At 46.2% G+C, this 27,771-nt stretch overlaps 1 protein-coding gene across 2 annotated transcripts; it reads right to left on the reverse strand.

Annotated features, from left to right (window-relative positions):
• LOC129868010 (cation channel sperm-associated protein 3-like) lies at nt 1–26,589 on the reverse strand. 2 transcript variants are annotated; one of them, XM_055941576.1, is made up of 8 exons: nt 26,229–26,589; nt 25,845–25,998; nt 25,428–25,667; nt 25,079–25,261; nt 24,406–24,546; nt 3,243–3,362; nt 1,915–2,060; nt 1–230 (listed from the first exon to the last, which is right to left on the reverse strand). In XM_055941576.1, the coding sequence occupies exons 1-8, from the start codon at nt 26,372–26,374 to the stop codon at nt 116–118; spliced, it is 1,245 nt and encodes a 414-aa protein (XP_055797551.1). In that variant the 5' UTR covers nt 26,375–26,589; the 3' UTR covers nt 1–115. The 2 variants fall into 2 exon arrangements, with proteins under 2 accessions (XP_055797551.1, XP_055797550.1); XM_055941575.1 differs by lacking the exon at nt 1,915–2,060.
• Nucleotides 26,590–27,771: the final 1,182 nt, after the last annotated feature.

A 27,771-nucleotide genomic window follows, 5' to 3' on the forward strand; every position in this document is an offset into this window, starting at 1 on the left:
CGAAGACAAAAACCTTGCCAACATATGTCCTCTTTTTAATTTGAATACCAGTATGCAAATGAACAAGGATTTCAGCTCTCAGTAGCTCTCAGTCGGATCCCTGTTCCTGTACCTGTTACGCCCTCATTTTGATGTTCCTCTCTCTCAGCGCTTTCTGTTCCATTTCAATCAAGTCTTCTTCCAGTAAGTCACTCAGAATCAGAATGGCCTCGGAGTACAGCTGCTGCAGCCTGCAAGGGGACGATCTTTTTATTGCATATCCCTTCATCACACTTTAGTTACCTTACTTTTCATAACTATAGCCTCTAGAATTAAACGTAACTTAAAGTCATTACAGTAGCTAGATATCAGCACACACACACACACACACACACACACACACACACACACACACACACACATCACCCTTTCATTTTAGCGTACATAAGGCAGTATTATCAATGCCTTATATCAACTGAAAGTGTTTTTGCTATAAAAAAAAATACATAAACCGTGTGTACAGATTTATGGTCTATAGTATAATCATTTAGTTGTAGATTTCTTAGGATGAGGTTTCATCATTTGAACCTGAAACAAAATGACAACTGAAACTGTTGGTTGTTTGGATGGTAAAAAAAGGTGTAGAAGACTGGATGACGATGGTGCATGTTGTTACAAGCCCTACTCCGACAGAACTACTATAATCACGCAGGTCCAGAGGAAAAAAAAAAGTAGTAATTACCCAAATCATCATCTTTGCGTCAAACATAATATTTGACGAAGTTGACACGCGACATTCATTTAAGGATTATATATTATATATTATGGTACCGAGTCTACTATCGTTAGGTTAAAAATATGAGACTTCATTATGCAAAATTCACATCATTAGATGTATCCATTTCTAAACGGGATATTCATAGAAAAACAGCTTAGAAATGTTCCCATAACATCCAGGTTTCTAGCATAAGACAAAAAAACATCGTTCATCGTTTGAAAAGGGCCTGCGGTCCATGTATTGAACAAGAAAGTCAACAACAGCAATTCAAATAGAGAGTTTTTAATGCACATGTAGAATGTTATTTCCGATCCCTCTATCTCCACTTCATGGCTGTCATAAAGCTCTCTCTCTCAAAACCCTATTCTCTTCCTACTTTGCACAAACACTCAATTGAGTAAAAAAAACACCTATCTGTCTTTTTTTTTTTTTTACTGTCTGTTTGCCCCTCACAGAAGAATCATTAACCCTTTATAGGAGAGAGTCTGTTTGGCTGTGACCCAGATAGGACTCTGATTGTGTGTGTGTGTGTGTGTGTGTGTGTGTGTGTGTGTGTGTGTGTGTATGTGTGTGTGTGTGCCTACATAAAAGGTCTCGGAGACAGACGTTTGGTGGTAAGCTAGCTCAGTTAACAATACATTTAGTGCTTGGTGTACTCCGGCCCAAATTGCATCATGCACTATAATAGAGAATAGGGTGCCATAGGGCTCTGGTCTATAGTAGTGCAATATATAGGGAATAGGGTGCCTACTTGTTCAGACTGTAGGGTGTCTACTTGTTCAGACTGTAGGGTGCTGTGGGGTGCTGTAGGGTGCCTACTTGTTCAGACTGTAGGGTGCTGTAGGGTGCCTACTTGTTCAGACTGTAGGGTGCTGTGGGGTGCTGTAGGGTGTCTACTTGTTCAGACTGTGGGGTGCCTACTTGTTCAGACTGTAGGGTGCTGTGGGATGCCTACTTGTTCAGACCGTAAGGTGCTGTAGAGTTCCTACTTGTTCAGACCGTAAGGTGCTGTAGGGTTCCTACTTGTTCAGACTGTAAGGTGCTGTAGAGTTCCTACTTGTTCAGACTGTAAGGTGCTGTAGGGTTCCTACTTGTTCAGACCGTAAGGTGTTGTAGGGATCCTACTTGTTCAGACTAAGGTGCTGTAGGGGTCCTACTTGTTGGTAGTGGTGTCCTGGTGATCCAGGGTGGTCAGGTAGATGCCTATGAAGGACATGCTGGAAGACCGGTCCTCAACCACAGTGTAATCAGTGTGACGCATAGACTTCTTGAACTGTTCCATTAGCTTGGTGAAGTTGCCTGTCTGTATGGAGGGAGGAGAGCACACCGGGGTTCAAACGCTATTCGAAATCTTTAAAATAGCTTTAGCATTTCCTTTAGCCTGTGACTAATTATATTGGTTCCATTGCGCCAGGCATGCTCAATCAAGCCTAGATTAAGTATTTGAAATTATTTCAAATACATTTTGAACCTAGGCCTGGAAAAGAGCGTGTTAAGTAGGTCATGTTTGGATGTCTGTCGCAAGTGTCATTCACAAAATGGCTAGTGGTGTCAATCACCACAAAATGGCTAGTGGTGTCAATCACCACAAAATGGCTAGTGGTGTCAATCACCACAAAATGGCTAGCGGTGTCAATCACCACAAAATGGCTAGTGGTGTCAATCACCACAAAATGGCTAGTGGTGTCAATCACCACAAAATGGCTAGTGGTGTCAATCACCACAAAATGGCTAGTGGTGTCAATCACCACAAAACGGCTAGTGGTGTCAATTGTCACAAAATGGCTAGTGGTGTCAATCGTCACAAAATGGCTAGTGGTGTCAATCACCACAAAATGGCTAGTGGTGTCAATCACCACAAAATGGCTAGTGGTGTCAATCACCACAAAATGGCTAGTGGTGTCAATCACCACAAAATGGCTAGTGGTGTCAATTGTCACAAAATGGCTAGTGGTGTCAATCACCACAAAATGGCTAGTGGTGTCAATCACCACAAAATGGCTAGCGGTGTCAATCACCACAAAATGGCTAGTGCTCCAGGAGGTGGGCACACAGGGTGAAAAAGTCAAGAATCAAGGCAACACCTGTTTGTGCATCGGTATCCCACAACGTAAACCAACCGTAGTCCTGAGTAACATTAGGGGCTCCCGAGTGGCGCAGCGGTCTAAGGCACTGCATCTCAGTGCTAGGGCATTGTCACTACAGACCCTGGTTCGATTCCAGGTTGTATCACAACCGGCTGTGATTGGGAGTCCCATGGGGGCGGCGCACAATTGGCCCATCGTTGTCCGGGTTAAGATTTGGCCGGGGTAGGCCGTCATTGTAAATAAGAACTTGTTCGTAACTGACTTGCCTAGTTAAAAAAAAAATAATGTTATAGTCTAAACCACATGTCCTAAATACCATCCTATTCCCTTTATAGTGCACTCCTTTTGACCAAATTCCTATAGTACACAGTATAGCGAGGGGACAGAGTGAGTGTCACCTGGCTCTGGATCAGAGTCTTGATCTCACTCTTCTGTCTCTGGATGATGGCGCGTTTCTTCTGGATCAGCGAAGCCTCCCGTTCCCTTTTTACCTCATTCTCAAAACGCTTCGTTTCATGCTGGAGAAAACACATGAAAATTGGATTGGATTCCTAGCTATGATTTTTGCAACTGGTTTTCAAATCTGCAAATGCATAATTCCTAGTGCACTGTATATTAACCCCTAAAAAAGCTGATTGAAACACCTGTGCATCAAAAATGAATAGTTCATATTAAGACCAATACGTACATGAATTACAACATTATTTGAAATACAAAATTGTCGTTTTTTTTTTTTTTGCACTTTAAGAACTTTTTCCTGTATAAAAACAGGTAGGTTTTTCCTTAAACCAGTTGCTAATAGCTGTCCACGGATCTTAGGAGCAGAGGCTAAGATCCGTGTTTATTTTCTATTACCTTGTCATGTTTATTCAGAGATCCATTACTACCCAAGCCACATGGTAGAGGACAGAAATAACACTTCACACACTAGCTAAGAAATAGGTTACATTATCACGCTATAGCAGCTACCCAAAGGGCCTCCCTATTCATCCATCCCCTCACTCTGGATGTGTCCCAAACGGCACCCTATTCTCACACACACACACACACACACACACACACACACACACACACACACACACACACACACACACACACACACACACACACACACACACACACACACACACACACACACACACACACACACACACACACACACACACACACACACACACAAAGGGTTTCTTTCTTTTTACTATTTTCTACATTCTAAAATAATGGTGAAGACATCAAAACTATGAAATAACACACATGGAATTAGGTAGTAACCAAAAAAAGTGTTTAACAAATCAAAACATTTTATATATTGTGATTCTTCAAAGTAGCCACCCTTTGTCTTGATAGCTTTGCACACTCTTGGCATTCTCTCAACCAGCTTCATGAGGTAGTCAACTGGAATGCATTTCAATTAACAGGTGTCCCTTGTAAAACGGGAAGGAAATATTCCACAGATTAATGCATTTGAGCCAATCAGTTGTGTTGTGACAAGGTAGGGGTGGTATACAGAAGATTATGGCAAGAACTGCTCAAATAAGCAAAGAGAAATGACAGTCCATCATTACTTTAAGACATGAAGGTCAGTCAATGCAGAAAATTCCAAGAACTTTCAAAGTTTCTTCTAGTGCAGTCACAAAAACATCAAGCGCAATGATGAAACTGGCTCTCATGAGGACCGCCACAGGAAAGGAAGACCCAGAGTTACCTCTGCTGCAGAGGATAAGTTCATTAGAGATACCAGCCTCAGATTGCAGCACAAATAAACACTTCAGAGTTCAAGTAACAGACACATCTCAACAACAACTGTTCAGAGACTGCGTGAATCAGGCCTACATGGTCGAATTGCTGCACGACTACTAAAGGACACCAATAAGAAAAAGAGACTTGCTTTGGCAAAGAAACACGAGCAATTTACATTAGACTGGTGGAAATCTGTCCACCGGTCTGATGAGTCCAAATTTGAGATTTTTGGTTCCAACTGGTGTGTCTTTGTGAGACACAGCGTAGGTGAACAGATGATCTCCGCATGTGTGGTTCCCACCGTGAAGCATGGAGGAAGAGGTGTGATGGTGCTTTGCTGGTGACACTGTGATTCATTTAGAATTCAAGGCACACTTAACCAGCATGGCTACCACAGGATCCTGCAGCGATACGCCATTCCATCATTTGTTTTTCCAACAGGACAATGACCCAACACACCTCCAGGCTCTGTAAGGGCTATTTGACCAAGAAGGAGCGTGATGGAGTGCTGCATCAGATGACCTGGCCTCCACAATCACCCGACCTCATCCCAATTGAGATGGTTTGGGATGAGTTGGACCACAGAGCGAAGGAAAAGCAGCCAACAAGTACTCAGCATATGTGGGAACTCCTTCAAGACTGTTGGAAAAGCATTCCATCTGAAGCTGGTTGAGAGAATGCCAAGAGTGTGCAAAGCTGTCATCAAGGCAAAGGGTGGCAACTTTGAAGAATCTCAAATATATTTTTGATTTGTTTAACACTTTTTTGGCTACTACATGATTCCATATGTGTTATTTCATAGTTTTAATGTCTTCACTATTATTCTACAATGTAGAAAATAGTAAAAATAAAGAAAAACCCTAGACTGAGTAGGTGTGTCCAAACTTGACTGGTACTGTAGGTATATATGTACACAGTGCATTCGGAAAGTATTCAGACCCCTTCCCATTTTTCCCATTTTGTCACAGCCTTATTCTAAAATGGACTAAATAACAATTTTTCCTCATCAATCTAGACATATTTTTGCAAATGTATTAAAATAAACAGAAATGCCATATTTACATAAGTATTCAGACCTTTTGCTATGAGACACTAAAATTGAGCTCAAGTGGATCCTGTTTCCATTGATCATCCTTGAGATGTTTCTACAACTTGATTGGAGTCCACCTGTGGTAAATTCAATTGAATTGACATGATTTGGAAAGGCACACACCTGTCTATATAAAAGGTTCCGCAGATGACAGTGCATGTCAGAGCAAAAACCAAGCTGTGAGGTCGATGGAAATGTCCGTAGAGCTCCGAGACAGGATTGGGTCAAGGCACAGATCTGGGGAAGGGTACCAAAAATATTCTACAGCATTGAAGGTCCCCAAGAACACAGGAAGAAGTTTGGAACCACTTAGACTCTTCCTAGAGCTTCCCGCCAGGCCAAACTGAGCAATCGGGGGAGAAGGACATTGTTTAGGGAGGTGACCAAGAACCCGATGGTCACTGACAGAGCTCCTCTGTGGAGATGTGAGAAACTTCCAGAAGGAAAACCATCTCCATAGCATACCACCACTCAGGCCTTTATGGTAGAGTGGCAAGACGGAAGCCACTCCTCAGTAAAAGGCACATGACAGCCCACTTGGAGTTTGCCAAAAGGCACCTAAATGTCTCTCAAACCATAATAAACAAGATTCTCTGGTCTGATGCCAAGCTTCACATCTGGAGGAAACCTGGCACCATCCCTATGGTGAAGCATGGTGGTGGCAGCATCATGCTGTGGTGATGTTTTTCAGCAGGAAGGACTGGGAGACTAGTCAGGATCAAGGGAAAGATGAACAGAGCAATGTACAGAGAGATCCTTGATGAAAGCCTGCTCCAGATCTCAGACTGGGGCGAAGGTTCACCTTCCAACAGGACAACGGCTATAAGCACGCAGCAGAGACAACACAGGAGTGGCTTCGGGACAAGACTAAGAATTTTCTTGAGTGGCCCAGCCAGAGCCCTGACTTGAACCCGATTGAACATCTCTGGAGACCTGAAAATAGCTGTGCAGCGACGCTCCCCATCCAACCTGACAGAGCTTGAGAGGATCTACAGAGAAGAATGTGAGAAACTCCTTAAATACAGGGGCGCCAAGATTGTAGCGTCAAACCCAAGAAGACTCGAGGCTGTAATCACTGCCAAAGGTGCTTCAACAAAGTACTGAGGAAAGGGTATGAATACTTACGTAAATATTTTCAATACATTTGCAAAAATGTCTGAAAACCTGTTTTGGCTTTCTCATTTTGGGGTATTGTGTGTAGATTGATGAAGAGGGGAAAAAATTATATTTAATCCATTTTAGAATAAGGCCGTAACGTAACAAAATGTGGAAAAAGTCCAGGGGTCTGAATACTTCCCGAAAGCACTGTGTTTTTTATTTAACAAGGAAAGTCAGGTAAGAACAAATTCTTATTTACAATGACGGCCTACACCGGCCAAACCCAGACGACGCTGGGCCAATTGTGCGCCGCCCTATGGGACTCCCAATCACAGCCGGTTGTGATACAGCCTGGATGTGTGTGTGATATATATATATGTGTGATATATATATATATATCTATGGGCCCTGGTTGAAAAGTGGTGCACTATAAAGGGAATAGGGGGCTATTTAAGATGCAACCAGCCAGCCATGTCTCACAACTAGGAAGTTTACTGGACATTTTATGCTTGAGAGAATTATAATTCTTCTATGTAGAGGAATAAAAGAAGGTGTACAATGTTATTAACTCCCCTGCCACTGCCGTCCTCTACCTCTCCTCTCCTTCTTCTCATTCACACACACTCTCTGGGGTATTTGGATTGCAGAGTGCTGGCGGTGCAGTGCTATGTGAAACTGAAGTTGTAGGGAGTGAACAAATTATATCCCGAGGCCGCATTCATTGTAACTGGGGACTTTCCAAATTTCCTCCTGAAATTCTATCAACGCGTCTCCTGTCCTACACGCGGAGAGCATATGCTTGACAACTGTTACTCTCCCCTCCGGGACGGCTACAAGGCCCTCCCCCGCACTCCCTCTGGCAAATCAGATCACGGCTCCATCTTGCTCCTCCCCTCCTATAGGCAGAAACTTCAGCAGGAAGCACCAGTGGTAAGGACTGTTTAACGTTGATCTGACCAATCAGAATCTATGCTTCAAGACGGTTTTGATCACGCGGACTGGGAAATGTTCCCGGGTCACCTCTGAGAATAGTATAGTAGGACATAGAGGACGTTGTTCCCCCTGATGGTTAGAACTAGATGGCAGCATTCGCACAAAACTTAAAGCGCAAACCACCACATTTAAACACACAAGGTGACTGAGAACATGGACAAACAGACCAGCTATGACCTCCGTAAGGCAATCAAAGAGGCAAAACGACAGTACAGAGATGATTTGAGTCGCAATTCAACAGCTCAGACACGAGACCCATGTGCCAGGGACCCCAGACAATCATAGATTATAAAGGGATAGCAAGCCAAGTCGCAGACACTGACGCCTTTCTCCTGGACAAGTTTAACACCTTCTCCCACTTCGAGGAAAACAACACAAAGCCGCCGACGTGTGCCCCCATCGCTCACGAGGACTGTGTGCTTCCGATCTCCGTGGTTGACGTAAGACATTCAAGCTTGTTAACCCTCGCAAGCCTGCCAACCCAGATGGCATCCCAAGTCACTCAGAGCATGTACAGACCAGCTGGCTGGAGTGTTTACGGACATATTCAATCTCTACCTATACCAGTCTGTTGTCCCCAATTGCTTCAAGATGCCCACCATTGTTCATGTACCCAAGAAAGCAAAATGTAACTGAACTAAATGACTATCCCCTAGTATTACTCAATTCTGTCATCATGAAGTGCTTTGAGAGACTAGTTAAGGTTCATATCACCTCCACCTTACCTGACAACCTAGACCCAACACAATTTGCATACCGCCCCAACAGATCCACGGACGACGCAATCTCCATTGCACTGCACACTGCCCTATCCCACCTGGACAAGAGGAATACCTATGTAAGAATTATGTTCATAGACTACAGCTCAGTATTCAACACCATAGTGCCCTCCAAGATCATCACTAAGCTCTGAACCCCTCCCTTTGCAACTGGGTCCTGGACTTCCTGACGGACCGACCTCAGGTGGTGAAGGTAGGCAACAACACCTCCGCCACACTGATCCTCAACATGGGGGCCCCACAAGGGTGTGTTCTCAGCTCCCTCCTGTACTCCCTGTTCACCCATGACTGTGTGGCCACGCACGTCTCCAACTCAATCATCACGTTTGCTGACGGCAACAGTGGTACACCCGATTACCAACAACGATGAGATTCCAGGAAAATAACCTCTCCCTCAGACGACAGCGTGGTGAAGAAGGCTGCAACAGCACCTCTTCAACCTCAGGAGGCTGAAGAAATTTGACTTGGCCCCTAAGACCCTCACAAACGTCTACAGATGCACCATCCTGTCGGGCTGTACCACCGCCTGGTACAACAACTGCACCACAGGGCTCTCCAGAGGGTGGTGCGGTCAGCCCAACACATCATCCAGGGCACACTGCCTGCCATTCAGGACATCTACAGCACCCGGTGTCACAGGAAGGTCAAGAAGATCATCAAGGACCTCCGCCACCCGAGCCACGGCCTGTTCACACTGTTCATACCATCTAGAAGGTGGAGACAGCACAGGTGCATCAAAGCTGGGACCAGACTGATAGAATCTGTTTATCTCCAGGTCATCAGATTGTTAAACAGTCATCACTAGCTGGCCTCCGCCCAGTATCCTTTCCTGAACCTTAGACATTGTCACTAGTCAGATACCAGCCAGTAATCTACCCTGCAACTTAGAGACTGCCCCTATATATAGGACCATCCACCCTTACCTGGGATATGGATGCATGAAGACCTAAGGGTGGCAACGTTGTAACAATAAATAAATAAATCACCTGGGAGCATGAATGCAACTGAATGCATTCAACTGAAATGTGTCTTCCACATTTAACCCAACCCCTCTGAATCAGAGAGGTTTACATACTGAATCAGAGAGGTTTACATACTGAATCGGAGGGGTTTACATACTGAATCGGAGAGGTTTACATACTGAATCGGAGAGGTTTACATACTGAATCGGAGAGGTTTACATACTGAATCGGAGAGGTTTACATACTGAATCGGAGAGGTTTACATACTGAATCGGAGAGGTTCACATACTGAATCGGAGAGATTTACACACTGAATCGGAGAGGTTTACACACTGAATCAGAGAGGTTTACATACTGAATCAGAGAGGTTTACATACTGAATCAGAGAGGTTTACATACTGAATCGGAGAGGTTTACATACTGAATCGGAGAGGTTTACATACTTAATCGGAGAGGTGCGCGGGGCTGCCATAATCGACATCAACGTCTTCGGCGCCCGGGGAACAGTGGGTGGGGATCCTAATAAAATACCAAGTGGGGACAGCCGAAGTATGTGAATGGTGTGTATGCACAGTATGTGAAATAGAAAATGTGTTTACTGCAGTAGTTATATAGGATGAGCCATGACTAGAAAACAGTATATGCATACAGTATAAAGTGGGTAAAACAGTATGTAAAATTAAATAGCTGCCTTGTTGACGACAGATTTTTCATCTGGTCAGCTCGGGGATTTGATCCAGCAACCTTTCGGTTACTGGCCCAACGCTCTAACCACTAAGCTACCTACTGCCTCTACACTCTAACCACTAGGCTACCTACCCCCCCCCCCCCCTACACTCTAACCACTAGGCTACCTACCCCCCCCCCTACACTCTAACCACTAAGCTACCTACCCCCCTCTACACTCCAACCACTAGGCTACCTACCGCCCCTTCACTCTAACCACTAGGCTACCTACCCCCCCCCCCCCCCTACACTCCAACCACTAGGCTACCTACCCCCCCTACACTCTAACCACTAAGCTACCTACTGCCTCTACACTCCAACCACTAGGCTACCTACCGCCCCTTCACTCTAACCACTAGGCTACCTACCCCCCCTACACTCCAACCACTAGGCTACCTACCCCCCCTACACTCTAACCACTAAGCTACCTACCGCCCCTTCACTCTAACCACTAGGCTACAACAGTGTTCAGCATTTTCTATTTAATTTTACATACTGTTTTACCCACTTTATACTGTATGCATATACTGTTTTCTAGTCATGGCTCATCCTATATAACTACTGCAGTAAACACATTTTTTATTCACATATTGTGCATACACACCATTCACATACATCGGCTGTCCCCAAATGGTATTTTTTATTTATTTTTTGGTATTTTATTAGGATCCCCATTAGCTGTTGCAAAAGCAACAGCTACTCTTCCTGGGATCCACACAAAACGTAATACAGAAGGACGTAATACAGAACATCAATAGACAAGAACAGTTCAAGGACAGAGTTAGATTTTTTTAAATTTAAAGGCACACGTAGCCTACATATCAATACACACAAACTATCCAGGTCAAACAGGGGAGAGACGTTGTGCCGCGATGTGTTGCTTTATCCGTTATTTGAAACCAGGTTTGCTATTTATTTGAGATATATGAGATGGAAGGAAGTTCCATGCAATAAGGGCTCTATATAACATGGAACGCTTTCTTGAATGTGTTCTGGATTTGGGGACTGCGAAAAGACCCCCGGTGGCATGTCTGGTGGCGTAAGTGTGTGTGTCAGAGCTGTGTGTAAGTTGACTATGCAAACAATTTGTGATTTCCAACAATGTTTCTTACAAAAAGAAGTGATGCAGTCAGTCTCTCCTCAACTCTTAGCCAAGAGAGACTGACATGCATAGTATTTATATCAGCCCTCTGATTATAATTAAGAGCAAAACGTGTCACTCTGTTCTGGGCCAGCTGCAGCGTAATTAGGTATTTCCTTGCAGCACTGGACCACATGACTGGACAATAATCAAGATTAGACAAAACTAGAGCCTGCAGGACTTGCTTTTTGGAGTGTGGTGTCAAAAAAATCAGAGCATCTTTTTATTTTACGGACAGACCTCTCCATCTTTACAACCATTGAATCTATATGTTTTAACCATGACAGTTTACAATCTAAGGTAACACCAAGTAATTTAGTCTCCTCAGCTTGTTCAACAGCCACACCATTCACTACCAGATTCAGCTGAGGTCTATAACTTAGGGAATGACAAATATAATGCTCTTAGTTTTAGAGATGTTCAGGAACAGTTAATTACTAGCCACCCATTCCAAATAGACTGCAACTCTTTGTTAAGGGTTTCAGTGACTTCTTTAGCTGTGGTTGCTGATGCGTATATGGTTGAATCATCAGCATACATGGACACGCAGGCTTTGTTTAATGCTAGTGGCAGGTCGTTGGTAAAAATAGAAAAGAGCAGAGTCTAGAGAGCTGCTGTGTGTTACACGACACTTTACATGTTTGACATTAGAGAAGCTTCCATTAAAAGAAAGCCCTCAGGTTCTATTAGATAGATTGCCATATCGTGGATTCAGAGCTGAGGTTGAAAAGCCCATAACAAGTTTTTTCAACAAGTTATGGACAATACAATCAAAGGCTGCACTGAAATCTAACCGGACAGCTCCCACGATCTTCTTATTATAAATTTCTTTCAACCAATCATCAGTCATTTGTGTCAGTGCAGTACACGTTGAGTGCCCTTCTCTATAAGCATGCTGAAAGTCTGTTGTTAATTTGTTTACAGAGAAGCATTGTATTTGGTCAAATTCAATTTTTTCCAGTTTGCTAAGAGCTGGTAGCAAGCTTATGAACTCAGCAAAAAAAGAAACGTCCTCTTCACTGTCAACTGCGTTTATTTTCACCAAACTTAACATGTGTAAATATTTGCATGAACATAACAAGATTCAACAATTGAGACATAAACTGAACAAGTTCCACAGACGTGTGACTAACAGAAATGGAATAACGTGTCCCTGGGTCAAAATCTAAATGAACAGTCAGTATCTGGTGTGGCCACCAGCTGCATTAAGTACTGCAGTGCGTCTCCTCCTCATGGACTGCACCAGATTTGCCAGTTATTGCTGTGAGACGTTACCCCAGTCTTCCACCAAGGCACCTGCAAGTTCCCTGACATTTCTGGGGGGGGAATGGCCCTAGCCCTCACCCTCCGATCCAACAGGTCCCAGACATGCTCAAAGGGATTGAGATCCAGGCTCTTCGCTGGCCATGGCAGCTCCAGAGTACAGGCCTATGTGTAATGCTCATTCCTTCCTTATTTGGATTTTTACAAATTATCTTTGAACGACAGGGTCCTGAAAAAGGGACATTTCTTTTTTTGCTGAGTTTAGGTCTGCTGTTAGAACCAGTAAAGGCCACTTTACCACTCTTGGGTTGCGGAATTACTTTGGCTTCCCTCCAGGCCTGAGGACAAAGACTTTCCTCTAGGCTCAGATTAAAGATATGACAGATAGGAGTGGCTATAGAGTCAGCTACCCTCCTCAGTAGCTTTTCATCTAGTTGTCAATGCCAAGAGGTTTGTCATTATTGATCGAAAACAATTTTTCCACCTCTCCCACACTAACTTTACAAAATTATAACTTGCAATGCTTTTCTTTCATTATTTGTTTTTTTATGCATGAATATAATTGCTCACTGTTCGTTGTTGGCATTTCCTGCCTCAGTTTGCCCACCTTGAAATAAATCATTAAAATAATTGGCAACATCAAATAGTTTTGTGATGAATAAGCCATCTGATTCAATGAAAATGGAGTTGAATTTGTCTTTCTGCCCATAATCTCATTTAAAGTACTCCAAAGCTTTTTTCCATCATTCTTTATATAATTGATCTTGGCTTCATAATACAGTTTCTTCTACTTTTTGTTGAGTTTAGTCACATCATTTCTCAATTTGCAGTAAGTCAGCCAGTCAGATGTGCAGCCAGACTTATTAGCCACTCCTTTTGCCCCATCTCTTTCAACCATACAGTTTTTCAATTCTTCATCAATCCATGGAGCCTTAACAGTTCTAACAGTCAGTCTCTTAACAGGTGCATGTTTATCAATAATTGGAAGAAGCAATTTCATAAATTCATCAAGTGCAGCGTCTGGATGCTCCTCATTAATCACATCAAACCAACACATATTTTTAACATCAACCACATAAGAGCCACAGCAAAATCTTTTGTGTGATCTTTTATACACTATTTTAGGCCCATTTGTTGGAACTTTGGCTTTCCTGGATAAAGCCACTATAATGTGATCACTGCAGCCAATGGGTACGGATACAGCTTTACAACAAAGTTCTACAGTATTATTACAAATGTGATCAATACATGTGGATGATCTTGTTCCTTTAGTGTTTGTAAACACCCTGGTAGGTTGATTAATAAACTAAACCAGATTACAGGCACTGGTTACAGTAAAACGCTTCCTCTTGAGCAGACAGCTTGATGAAAACCAGTCAATATTCAGGTCCCCAAGAAAGTAGACCTCTCTGTTTACATCACATACACTATCAAGCATTTCACACATATTATTTAGATACTGACTGTTAGCACTTGGTAGCCTATAGCAACACCCCAAAGAAAAGGCTTTAGATGTGCCAAGTGAACCTGCAACCACAACACTTCAATAACACTTGACATAAGATCTTCTCTAAGCATTACAGGGATATGGCTCTGAATATATACAGCAACACCTCCCCCATGAGCATTACAGGGATATGGCTCTGAATATATACAGCAACACCTCCCCCATAAGCATTACAGGGATATGGCTCTGAATATATACAACAACACCTCCCCCATAAGCATTACAGGGATATGGCTCTGAATATATACAGCAACACCTCCCCCATGAGCATTACAGGGATATGGCTCTGAATATATACAGCAACACCTCCCCCATAAGCATTACAGGGATATGGCTCTGAATATATACAACAACACCTCCCCCATAAGCATTACAGGGATATGGCTCTGAATATATACAGCAACACCTCCCCCCATGAGCATTCCTGTCTCTTCTATAGATGTTATATCCTTGTATTGCTACTGCTGTATCAAATGAATTATCTAAGTGACTCTCATAAATGGCTAGTATATGAATATTATCTGACGTTAGCAAGTTATTGATTTCATTAACCTTATTTCTAAGGCTACATATATTAATATGGGCTGTTTTCAACCCTTTCCTGGGTAGCTTATCAGAGATAGACTTAATATGGAAAAGAGCAAACAAAGCAAGAGAAAAATAAAAATAAATCAGCCGTCAATTAATCAATTGGTGTGTGTGTGTGTGTGTGTGCGCTGCGGGGTTGAAGCTATGAGGGGTTGAAGCCTGGTTCTCTCATCCCTTCCAGGCTTCTGGGAGGGAGGGTGGACAATGAGTCTGTCATAGCAGATGTAAGCAATGTCCTCACGCGCTCTGGCATCTTTCATGGCTGGGATCAGTTCTTTCCTCTTCTGGCGCACAGCTTCAGGATTAGTCCTCATTGAGGAATATATACGTTCCTCTCAAGTTCTTGGCTCTTTCCAGAACAGCTACCTTGTCCTTGAACCTCAGGAACTTGACCACTATTGGCCTGGGCCTATTACCTGGGCCGGTGGTGGGTTTTCCAGTCCTGTGGGTGACCTCCACCTCAATCTTCCTGTGGTCCATCTTCAGTTTCTCAGAGATCCTTTCTCTCACTTTGTCCTCAGAATCCGTACTGGTCTCATGTGGAGATTCTGCAATTCCATCCACAACCATGTTGTTCCGCCTTGATTGTCCCTCGAGATAGTCTGATTTATCTGTCATTGTTATCATGGATTCACCCACAGAACTGATGTCCTCTCTCAATGACTTACAGATTGCTGTCATCTTGCACTTCTCCTGTTGACCCTGGGAGAACTGCAAACTGTTCTTCAGGTTCTGGGCCTCTCTGGTCAGGTCGTCCATTCTTTTATTAGTAGAATCCACGAGTGTTTGGACAAAACACTTGAAGCTATTTTGTTGTTGTTGTAACAACTGCTTCTAGGTCTCTTTTTGTTCATTTAAAAGATCCTTTACGTGTGATAGAGAGACACCACTGGCACTGTCCTCAACGGTACTCCCGCCGGCTTTGGTCTTTGTCATGGTAGCTAGCAACGTTGGTTACCCTGTTACTCCTCACAGTTCCAGACAGGGCAGGTCACGGGGAAGATTGAAAACAACAAACAACAGGGATCTAGACAGCCACAAACCCGGAACAATCCGCAGTCCCAGCCACAATTGTTAACCACATCGCAGGCTGCGTTCAAGAAAACCCAGCTAGCTTGATGTCCAGCTAGCTAGCAGCTAGGCTAGCTGCGACGCCAAATAGCTCCTCAGACCCGTCCTTGGTCGGCAGGATCACTGGAAAGAGACAATCATTCTCAGCAACTGATGACAACTGCGTCGCGGGTTCCAAACTAAGAACATAGCTAGCTACCAAGAACCTTCCAATACACTTTCAAACAACACACTTTTCAAACAAACAAAACCGAGCTCTTCGGTTAAAGAAGGATTTTAAGCCTTTAACAATTGAGAGATGGATTGTGTATGTGTGCCATTCAGAGGGTGAATGGGCAAGACAAAATATGTAAGTGCCTTTTATAATGGGGTATGATAGTAGGTGCCAGGCGCACCAGTTTGAGTGTGTTGCTTCAAGATGTCCACCATTGTTCCTGTACCCAAGAAAGAAAAGGTAACTGAACTCAATGACTATTCGCCACGTAGCACTCACTTCTGTCATCATGTAGTGCTTTGAGAGGCTAGTTAAGGATCATGTCACCTCTACCTTACCTGACACCCTAGACCCACTTCAATTTGCATATCGCCCCAATAGATCCACAGACAATGCAATCGCACTGCACTATCCCATCTGGACAAGAGGAATACATATGTAAGAATGCTGTTCATTGACTATAGGTCAGCCTTCAACACTGTAGTACCCGCCAAGCTCATCATTACGCTCGGGGCCCAACAAGGGTGCGTGCTCAGCCCGAGCCACTGCCTGTTCACCCCGCTACCATCCAGAAGGCGAGGTCAGTACAGGTGCATAAAAGCTGGGACCGAGAGACTGAAAAACAGCTTCTATCTCAAGGCCGTCAGACTGTTAAATAGCCATCACTTGCCGGCTGCCACCCAGTTACTCAACACTGCACCTTTAGAGGCTGTTGCCCCATGTACATAGAATCACTGGTCACATCAAAAAAAATGGAACACTAGTCACTTTAATAATGTTTACATACTGCATTACTTATTTCATATGTCTATACTCTATTATGTTCTACTGTATTTTAGTCATTGCCACTCCAACATTGCTCAATTTAATATTTATAAAATTCTTAATTCCATTCTTTAACTTTTAGAGTTGTGTGTATTGTGAATTGTTAGTTGGGAACACAATAATTTCATTACATCTGCTAAATGTGTGTATTTGATTTGGTTTAAAGACTTATATATTCTGGACTCTGGTCCGGAAGCTAATTTCCAGCAGTTCTATCCATTTTGCTATGGGATCGTGTATTTAAAATATTCTAATATTTCTACTATTGTGCATTACATTTTAGTTACACTGTTTATACACACAGCTTATATATTTATATACGGGATCATTGACATAGCTCATATATATATATACACACATTTATTACACATACATACACATATACACACACACACTTGTAGTCAGAAGTTTACATACACCTTACCCAAATACATTTAAACTCAGTTTTTCACAATTCCTGGCATTTAATCCTAGTAAAAATTCCCTGTTTAAGGTCAGATAGGATCACCACTTTAATTTTAAAAATGTGAAATGTCAGAATAATAGTAGAGAGAATGATTTATTTCAGCTTTTATTTCTTTTATCACATTCCCAGTGGGTCAGAAGTTTACATACACTCAATTAGTATTTTGTAGCATTGCCTTTAAATTGTTTAACTTGGGTTAAATGTTTTGGGTAGCCTTCCACAAGCTTCCCACAATAAGTTGGGTGAATTTTGTCCCATTCCTCCTGACAGAGCTCGTGTAACTGAGTCAGGTTTGTAGGCCTCTTTGGTTGCACACGCTTATTCAGTTCTGCTTACAAATTTTCTATAGGATTGAGGTCAGTGCTTTGTGATGGCCACTCCAATACCATGACTTTGTTGTTCTTAAGACATTTTGCCACAACTTTGGAAGTATGCTTGGGGTCATTGTCCCTTTGGAAGACCCATTTGTGACCAAGCTTTAACTTCCTGACTGATGTCTTGAGATGTTGCTTCAATATATCCACATAATTTTCCTGCCTCATGATGCCATCTATTTTGTGAAGTGCACCAGTCCCTCCTGCAGCAAAGCACCCCCACAATATGATGCTGCCACCCCCATGCTTCACGGTTGGGATGGTGTTCTTCGGCTTGCAAGCCTCCCCCTTTTTCCTCCAAATATAACGATGGTCATTATGGCCAAACAGTTCTATTTTTGTTTCATCAGACCAGAGGACATTTCTCCAAAAAGTACAATCTTTGTCCCCATGTGCAGTTTCAAACCGTACTCTGGCTTTTTTTAATGGCGTTTTTGGAGCAGTAGCTTCCTCCTTGTTGAGCGGCCTTTCAGGTTATGTCAATATAGGACTTGTTTTACTGTGGATATAGATACTTTGGTACCTGTTTCTTCCAGCATCTTCACAAGGCCTTTTGCTGTTGTTCGGGAATTGATTTATAATTTTCGCACCAAAGTACGTTCATCTCAAGGAGACAGAATATGTCTCCTTCCTGAGCGGTATGATGGCTGCGTGGTCCCATGGTGTTTATACTTGCATACTATTGTTTGTACAGATGAACGTGGTACATTCAGGCATTTGGAAATTGCTCCCAAGGATGAACCAGACTTGTGGAGGTCTACAATTCTTTTTCTGAGGTCTTGGCTGATTTCTTTTGATTTTCCCATGATGTCAAGCAAAGAGGCACTGAGTTTGAAAGTAGGCCTTGAAATACATTCACAGGTACACCTCGAATTGACTCAGGCTAATTGACATAATTTATCAGAAGCTTCTAAAGCCATGACATAATTTTTTGGAATTTTCCAAGTTGTTTAAAGGCACAGTCAACTTAGTGTGTGTAAATTTCTGACCCACTGGAATTGTGATACAGTGAGTTATATGTGAAATAATCTGTCTGTAAACAAATGTTGGAAAAATTACTTGTGTCATGCACAAAGTAGATGTCCTAACCGACTTGCCAAAACTATAGTTTGTTAACAAGAAATTTGTGGAGTGGTTGAAAAACGAGGTTTAATGATTCCAACCTAAGTGTGTGTGTAAACTTCCGACCTCAACTGTATTTGGCTGTTCATATCCTTATTAAATCTATGGCTGTACATATAATTCTTAGTATATCTACTGCTGTACATATCATTCTTAGTATATCTTCGGTAAATTCACCCCGTGTAGAGACTGTACATATAGGCTGTATTTGGATTAATGTTACAGTGTTATTTGGTTTGTTAACCTTTTACTGTAGTGGGCTAATCAGAGTCATACAGAGTGTTGCTTGGTAGTCTTAAACAAATCTACTTTGAAACTAAACCGTGAATACATCTCATACACGGTTATGGGCTTAACAAAATTAAAAAGACACCTGTACCAATGTCAGATATAGAGTGGAAATGTATTACATTGAGTTTCTATTCCAATATTACATTTTATATACACGTCACAGAAGACTGAAATATATAACAAAATCATTTGACATAGAAACACTGGATTTCTGGCTGTTTAAAAAAATATATGTTCAATAATTATGAAATTATGAAGAATATTAATAACATTCCACCCATGAAGCCACTAGGCCACTTGACTGCAGGAAAGGGCTTCTTGGATTCGTTCCGACATTTCTTGATTTCGTATATTTCATTTAGTGATTATTTTGTGTACTTCTTTGACATTTTACTCCATTGTTAGGAGCTAGTAACATAAGCATTTCGCTGATCCCGCTATAACATCTGCTAAACTGTGTAAACGTTGATTTGATTTTAAAAGAGGTGGCCTGGTCACTTGCTCTCTCCAGGGCGTCAGCTGTGCATAATTATATTGAAGGGTCACACTGCCTGAGGGCCGCCGTCTGGACATCACGTCTGACTAAACCCCACAGAGACAGCACAGCACTGAGCTAAGCTGGCTTGGGCCCAGGAAGACAGGATGCATTCAGAATGGAACCCTATTCCCAATACAGGGCACTACTTTTAACCAGGCACCGTACACTATGTATGGGAATAGGGTCCGATGCCATTTGGGACTCCCATGAGGACAGGGGTCAGAGGGGTTCAACCTGGAGGACAGGGGGGTTCAACCTGGAGGACAGGGGGGTTCAACCTGGAGGACAGGGAGGTTCAACCTGGAGGACAGGGGCCAGAGGTGTTCAACCTGGAGGACAGGGGCCAGGGGGGTCCAACCTGGAGGACAGGGGCCAGGGGGGTTCAACCTGGAGGACAGGGGGGTTCAACCTGGAGGACAGGGGGGGTTCAACCTGGAGGACAGGGGGGTTCAACCTGGAGGACAGGGGGGTTCAACCTGGAGGACAGGGGGGTTCAACCTGGTGGACAGGGGGGTTCAACCTGGTGGACAGGGGGGTTCAACCTGGTGGACAGGGGCCAGAGGGGTTCAACCTGGTGGACAGGGGCCAGAGGGGTTCAACCTGGAGGACAGGGGCCAGAGGGGTTCAACCTGGAGGACAGGGGGGTTCAACCTGGAGGACAGGGGCCAGGGGGGTTCAACCTGGAGGACAGGGGGGTTCAACCTGGAGGACAGGGGGGTTCAACCTGGAGGACAGGGGGGTTCAACCTGGAGGACAGGGGGGTTCAACCTGGAGGACAGGGGGGTTCAACCTGGAGGACAGGGGGGTTCAACCTGGAGGACAGGGGGCAGAGGGGTTCAATCTGAAGGACAGGGGCCAGAGGGGTTCAACCTGGAGGACAGGGGGGTTCAACCTGGAGGACAGGGGCCAGGGGGGGTTCAACCTGGAGGACAGGGGCCAGAGGGGTTCAACCTGGAGGACAGGGGCCAGAGGGGTTCAACCTGGAGGACAGGGGCCAGAGGGGTTCAACCTGGAAGACGGGGGGGGGTTCAACCTGGAAGACGGGGGGGGTTCAACCTGGAAGACGGGGGGGGTTCAACCTGGAAGACGGGGGGGGTTCAACCTGGAAGACGGGGGGGGTTCAACCTGGAAGACGGGGGGGGTTCAACCTGGAAGACGGGGGGGGTTCAACCTGGAAGACGGGGGGGGTCCAACCTGGAAGACGGGGGGGGTCCAACCTGGAAGACGGGGGGGGTCCAACCTGGAAGACGGGGGGGGGTTCAACCTGGAAGACGGGGGGGGTTCAACCTGGAAGACGGGGGGGGTTCAACCTGGAGGACGGGGGGGGTTCAACCTGGAGGACGGGGGGGGTTCAACCTGGAGGACGGGGGGGGGTTCAACCTGGAGGACGGGGGGGGTTCAACCTGGAGGACAGGGGGGGGTCCAACCTGGAGGACAGGGGGGGGTCCAACCTGGAGGACAGGGGGGGGTCCAACCTGGAGGACAGGGGGGGGTTCAACCTGGAGGACAGGGGGGGGTTCAACCTGGAGGACAGGGGGGGGTTCAACCTGGAGGACAGGGGGGGGTTCAACCTGGAGGACAGGGGGGGGTTCAACCTGGAGGACAGGGGGGGGTTCAACCTGGAGGACAGGGGGGGGTTCAACCTGGAGGACAGGGGGGGGTTCAACCTGGAGGACAGGGGGGGGTTCAACCTGGAGGACAGGGGGGGGTTCAACCTGGAGGACAGGGGGGGGTTCAACCTGGAGGACAGGGGGGGGATTCAACCTGGAGGACAGGGGGGGGATTCAACCTGGAGGACAGGGGGGGGATTCAACCTGGAGGACAGGGGGGGTTCAACCTGGAGGACAGGGGGGGTTCAACCTGGAGGACAGGGGGGGTTCAACCTGGAGGACAGGGGGGGTTCAACCTGGAGGACAGGGGGGGTTCAACCTGGAGGACAGGGGGGGTTCAACCTGGAGGACAGGGGGGGTTCAACCTGGAGGACAGGGGGGGGTTCAACCTGGAGGACAGGGGGGGTTCAACCTGGAGGACAGGGGGGGTTCAACCTGGAGGACAGGGGGGGTTCAACCTGGAGGACAGGGGGGGGTTCAACCTGGAGGACAGGGGGGGTTCAACCTGGAGGACAGGGGGGGTTCAACCTGGAGGACAGGGGGGGTTCAACCTGGAGGACAGGGGGGGTTCAACCTGGAGGACAGGGGGGGTTCAACCTGGAGGACAGGGGGGGTTCAACCTGGAGGACAGGGGGGGGTTCAACCTGGAGGACAGGGGGGGTTCAACCTGGAGGACAGGGGGGGGTTCAACCTGGAGGACAGGGGGGGTTCAACCTGGAGGACAGGGGGGGTTCAACCTGGAGGACAGGGGGGGTTCAACCTGGAGGACAGGGGGGGTTCAACCTGGAGGACAGGGGGGGTTCAACCTGGAGGACAGGGGGGGTTCAACCTGGAGGACAGGGGGGGTTCAACCTAGAGGACAGGGGGGGTTCAACCTGGAGGACAGGGGGGGTTCAACCTGGAGGACAGGGGGGGTTCAACCTGGAGGACAGGGGGGGTTCAACCTGGAGGACAGGGGGGGTTCAACCTGGAGGACAGGGGGGGTTCAACCTGGAGGACAGGGGGGGGTTCAACCTGGAGGACAGGGGGGGGTTCAACCTGGAGGACAGGGGGGGGGGTTCAACCTGGAGGACAGGGGGGGTTCAACCTGGAGGACAGGGGGGGGGTTCAACCTGGAGGACAGGGGGGGTTCAACCTGGAGGACAGGGGGGTTCAACCTGGAGGACAGGGGGGTTCAACCTGGAGGACAGGGGCCAGAGGGGTTCAACCTGGAGGACAGGGGCCAGGGGGGTTCAACCTGGAGGACAGGGGGTTCAACCTGGAGGACAGGGGCCAGAGGGGTTCAACCTGGAGGACAGGGGCCAGAGGGGTTCAACCTGGAGGACAGGGGCCAGAGGGGTTCAACCTGGAGGACAGGGGCCAGAGGGGTTCAACCTGGAGGACAGGGGCCAGAGGGGTTCAATCTGGAGAACAGGGGCCAGAGGGGTTCAACCTGAAGGACAGGGGGTTCAACCTGGAGGACAGGGGCCAGAGGGGTTCAACCTGGAGGACAGGGGCCAGGGGGGTTCAACCTGGAGGACAGGGGGTTCAACCTGGAGGACAGGGGGTTCAACCTGGAGGACAGGGGCCAGAGGGGTTCAACCTGGAGGACAGGGGCCAGAGGGGTTCAATCTGGAGAACAGGTGCCAGTGGGGTTCAACCTGGAGGACAGGGGGTTCAACCTGGAGGACAGGGGCCAGAGGGGTTCAACCTGGAGGACAGGGGGCAGAGGGGTTCAACCTGGAGGACAGGGGGGTTCAACCTGGAGGACAGGGGGGTTCAACCTGGAGGACAGGGGGGTTCAACCTGGAGGACAGGGGCCAGAGGGGGTTCAACCTGGAGGACAGGGGCCAGAGGGGGTTCAACCTGGAGGACAGGGGGGTTCAACCTGGAGGACAGGGGGGTTCAACCTGGAGGACAGGGGGGTTCAACCTGGAGGACAGGGGGGGTTCAACCTGGAGGACAGGGGGGGTTCAACCTGGAGGACAGGGGGGGTTCAACCTGGAGGACAGGGGGGTTCAACCTGGAGAACAGGGGCCAGAGGGGTTCAACCTGGAGAACAGGGGGGTTCAACCTGGAGGACAGGGGCCAGAGGGGTTCAACCTGGAGGACAGGGCCCAGAGGGGTTCAACCTGGAGGACAGGGGCCAGAGGGGTTCAACCTGGAGAACAGGGGCCAGAGGGGTTCAACCTGGAGGACAGGGGGTTCAACCTGGAGGACAGGGGCCAGAGGGGTTCAACCTGGAGGACAGGGGGCAGAGGGGTTCAACCTGGAGGACAGGGGGGGTTCAACCTGGAGGACAGGGGGGTTCAACCTGGAGGACAGGGGGCAGAGGGGTTCAACCTGGAGGACAGGGGCCAGAGGGGGTTCAACCTGGAGGACAGGGGGGTTCAACCTGGAGGACAGGGGGGTTCAACCTGGAGGACAGGGGGGTTCAACCTGGAGGACAGGGGGGTTCAACCTGGAGGACAGGGGGGGTTCAACCTGGAGGACAGGGGGGTTCAACCTGGAGGACAGGGGGGGTTCAACCTGGAGGACAGGGGGGTTCAACCTGGAGAACAGGGGCCAGAGGGGTTCAACCTGGAAAACAGGGGGGTTCAACCTGGAGGACAGGGGCCAGAGGGGTTCAACCTGGAGGACAGGGGCCAGAGGGGTTCAACCTGGAGGACAGGGGCCAGAGGGGTTCAACCTGGAGGACAGGGGGGGGTTCAACCTGGAGGACAGGGGGGGGTTCAACCTGGAGGACAGGGGCCAGAGGGGTTCAACCTGGAGGACAGGGGCCAGAGGGGTTCAACCTGAAGGACAGGGGCCAGAGGGGTTCAACCTGAAGGACAGGGGGGTTCAACCTGGAGGACAGGGGGGTTCAACCTGGAGGACAGGGGCCAGAGGGGTTCAACCTGGAGGACAGGGGGGGTTCAACCTGGAGGACAGGGGCCAGAGGGGTTCAACCTGGAGGACAGGGGGCTCAACCTGGAGGACAGGGGGGGTTCAACCTGGAGGACAGAGGCCAGAGGGGTTCAACCTGATGGACAGGGGCCAGAGGGGTTCAACCTGGAGGACAGGGGCCAGAGGGGTTCAACCTGGAGGACAGGGGCCAGAGGGGTTCAACCTGGAGGACAGGGGCCAGTGGGGTTCAAACTCAGTAGTAGTAACAACAACGGTGGTAGTCCAGCACAGTACGTACCTGGATCTCCTTGATGACCACGCCGACGAACATGTTGAAAAAGATGAAGTAGCCGAGGAGGATGAAGACGATGGTGAAGATGCGGCTGGAGTTCATCCCCAGGGCATCAAGGTTCTGCTGCAGATCAGTCCAACCATCCACCTATGGAGGGCAGAGACAATGGGATAAGAGTTGAGAAACTCCAGTAGTTTTCCCAAAATGCCAAGTTTTCCAGAAATCACAGTTTAGGAAATATGGAAAACCTGCAAATTTGGGGTAAATGACCAGAATTTTGTAACCCTAGATGTTAATTATGCATGTTTCCTCAACATGTGCACAAAACAGGCCACAATAGACAGCATGTTGGGAATATTGCGATGAAAGATACTTTTGTAGGAACATAACGTTGACATATTTCATACATGGCAGCACAACAAAATGGCACTGAAAAACAAATGTAAATGTTTAGGTCTACCGGTGGACAGACAGAGGACATTTGGTTCTGCCTACGCCAGACTGAACTGACTGTCTACAGCAGGGGTTCTTTTACAGTCTAAGACCCAAATGAGAAATTCACTGTTTTCCTGGGACCCAAGCTCATGAAAACACAACCCCCCCCCCCCCCCCCCCCCTTTTGGGGTACCCTAAGCAAGATTTCCACCAGGATAGGTAGGCTATCCTAATTCATACTCACCGTCACTAAACTGAAAAGTGTGAAGAGTGCACAGCCCAGGTCTCCCCAGTTATCAGGGTCTCCAGTGTTAGGGTCTCCAAAGTAGTAATATCCAATGATGGCAAAGATGAACATCAGGAGAAACATCAGGCACAGGACATAGACCACACTCTTCATGGTCTTGAATAGCGCTACAACCAAGGCCTGTCAATCAAACAAAAACACAACAAACCTGACACCTGAGTGACCCCAAGAGATAACTGATTAACATTTATTATCCACCATCAACTCTAAAAAGGTATCCAAAGACCAACGTAACAGACACATGTGTATTTATTGAGTATTGTTGGCCTAATGGCGTCATTCTCACCTGCAGGCCCCGAATTAACGACACAGTCTTCAGCAAACGCAAAGAGCGAAAAGAGCGGACGATGCGCATGGTCCCCATTGCACTGGAGTCCCCTCCATCAGCGAACATGGGAACGAATGAAATGACCAAAATAATAGCATCGAAAACGTTGTAGCCATTTTCCCAGTAAACCCCTGGGTCAACGTACACCTTCATCAAGAACTCCATGGTGTAAATGGCCATGAAGAATTCGTCTGCAATCTGTTTGATGAAAATAGAGTGAAGGGAGGACTGGATTTGAGTAGAGAACATATTTGCATACAACAACTGTTACAAAGCTTAGGCTTATGGAACTGTTACATTTTCCCTAAACGTAATTGTGTATGCTTCTATGTCAGTGTTTGCAGTTTTGCTAATTGCAATCAGCAAATTACCCACCGCAAAGAATCCAAAAAGTTTGTATTTCAAATCATAGTCCGTCTCCAAAGCCACGAACAGAGCGTTGAGCATAATCGTGACCATAATCATACCATCGAACAGTGTTTTTTCAGTAATGTTGGCAATGTAATCGTAGAATTCGGTATCTTTTCTCCTGAATAAAAAAAAAACATATTTAAAAAATCACAGTAGCCTAGCTAATAACAACTCCACATTTCAAATGAATTAGTCAGAAACATCTGCAAAAAAATATGTTTTAAGTGGGCCAGCTGCATTGACGGGTAAACAGGCCTCAGAGTCAGACAAGTGTGTGTGTGTCCGATAAAGAGTTATGACATCTAACGTTTAAATGGAACATAAACAAGTAGTTTTTCTTTAGCCTACACATTCGAACCCGCCGCTGTTGCTGCTGATCTCCCAACAGCGTCCCTGTCAGAGAATCTTCGGAGCGCTGTCTGATTTGCTCCCTTTTCAATGATGAATCTAAAATATCCGCTTCCACTTTCTTTGACGTCTGCATTTTTCTCCATCTTCAGTACCAAACTCCTGAGGTAAAAGCATTGACTCTCGTCGAACTCCTCGGAAAAGGGAAAATAACCAGGTAGCACTCAACAACAATGACCTCGCAATGAAATGGAACGTTAAATAAAATAAAAACGTTCTTATTTACACATCACAATTGACACTTCGCTAAGCCCCGCCTAATCATTTTGGGTAACCAATCGCAGCGCTCCGTTGGATAGCAACAGCTCTAGCCTATTAGCCTCTTACGAGTCCCCAACAACCGGATGTTCCGGTTTTCAGGAGAAATGGAAAGTGAGCCTGTGACACAACTTCCGCTTTTTGGACATTAACAAGGTGACACCCTTGAGGTCTAATAAGAAACTGGAGACTGCTTCCAAGATGTCCAACCGTTGTTCTCAAGGTAATCTACTCACATTTGCATACAGAGTGTGAATTACAGAAATACACAATGACATTTAGGGGGGGATTGCATGCACAAATCTTTTTTTATAGACCCAATAATAAAGGCATCATTTAAACAGTAAAAATGAATTACCTTTCAATGTGGCAGGAACACAACCAGTCATGATATTTTCATCTGATTGTCAAACAAATCCCTTAAAAAAGTAGGCTACCTGTGCATGTTTGTCCACTTCAAAAATAATTCCAGCATACAAACTGCATGTAGGCCTATGCTCTAACCATTTTATGAATGGAAATAGACTTCTGTTACAAAACACCCAAAGGTGTGCCTAATGACATTCAGCGATTGCCATCGATTATGTCTATATTGATTAGGTATACATTGATTAGGCCTACAAATTGATGCGTCTTGCCAACAAATTGAACTTTTTTTTTGTTCCCTGAAAAGTCATAGTGGCTGAAACTGTACCAGGAAAAGTGGGATGGTCAACCTAAAACACAGGTCAATTTACTAGACTAGGCTACAATGTGTATTACCATGAACATCAAATAGGTCTACCGGTAGCACGTGATGTAGTGGTAAAAAAGAAAAAGAAAAGGTGGATAAACTCTGATTCCCGATCGCGGTAAAAAATAAATAATGCTCCTTATACATCCAATGTAGGTGGGAAAAGGTCTCCTCCACTAGGTCTACACCACTGCCAATAGTCTACCCTCTCAACCGAGGGAATTTTACACACCTGAACACACGCAGAACAGGCAGCCTGCATTACATTTTAATACATGAGTTGAATCAAAACGTGTTTTACACCCTAGTTTATGAGTTGTCCATAATTCACGAGTTAATGATTAGAGTCTTCACAGATCGTGTGACATGAAACACTACCTATCTTTGTGTAACCGATGTGAAATGGCTAGCTAGTTAGTGGTGGTGCGCGCTAATAGCGTTTCAATCGATGACTTCACTCGCTCTGAGACCTTGAAGTAGTTGTTCCCCTTG

This window comes from Salvelinus fontinalis, chromosome 13 (genome assembly GCF_029448725.1).
Source record: "Salvelinus fontinalis isolate EN_2023a chromosome 13, ASM2944872v1, whole genome shotgun sequence".
In the NCBI taxonomy this organism is placed as follows: Eukaryota; Metazoa; Chordata; class Actinopteri; order Salmoniformes; family Salmonidae; genus Salvelinus; species Salvelinus fontinalis.

Bases quoted from the DNA above. Each gene is read 5' to 3' on its own strand.
- LOC129868010 (XM_055941576.1), bottom strand. From the start codon at position 26,374: ATGGAGAAAAATGCAGACGTCAAAGAAAGTGGAAGCGGATATTTTAGA. The intron at 25,999-26,228 runs GTAGGCTAAAGA...TTTTTTATTCAG, and splicing joins ACAGCGGCGGGTTCGAATGT to GAGAAAAGATACCGAATTCT. The intron at 231-1,914 runs GTAGGACCCCTA...GTCCCCTTGCAG, and splicing joins CAGGACACCACTACCAACAA to GCTGCAGCAGCTGTACTCCG.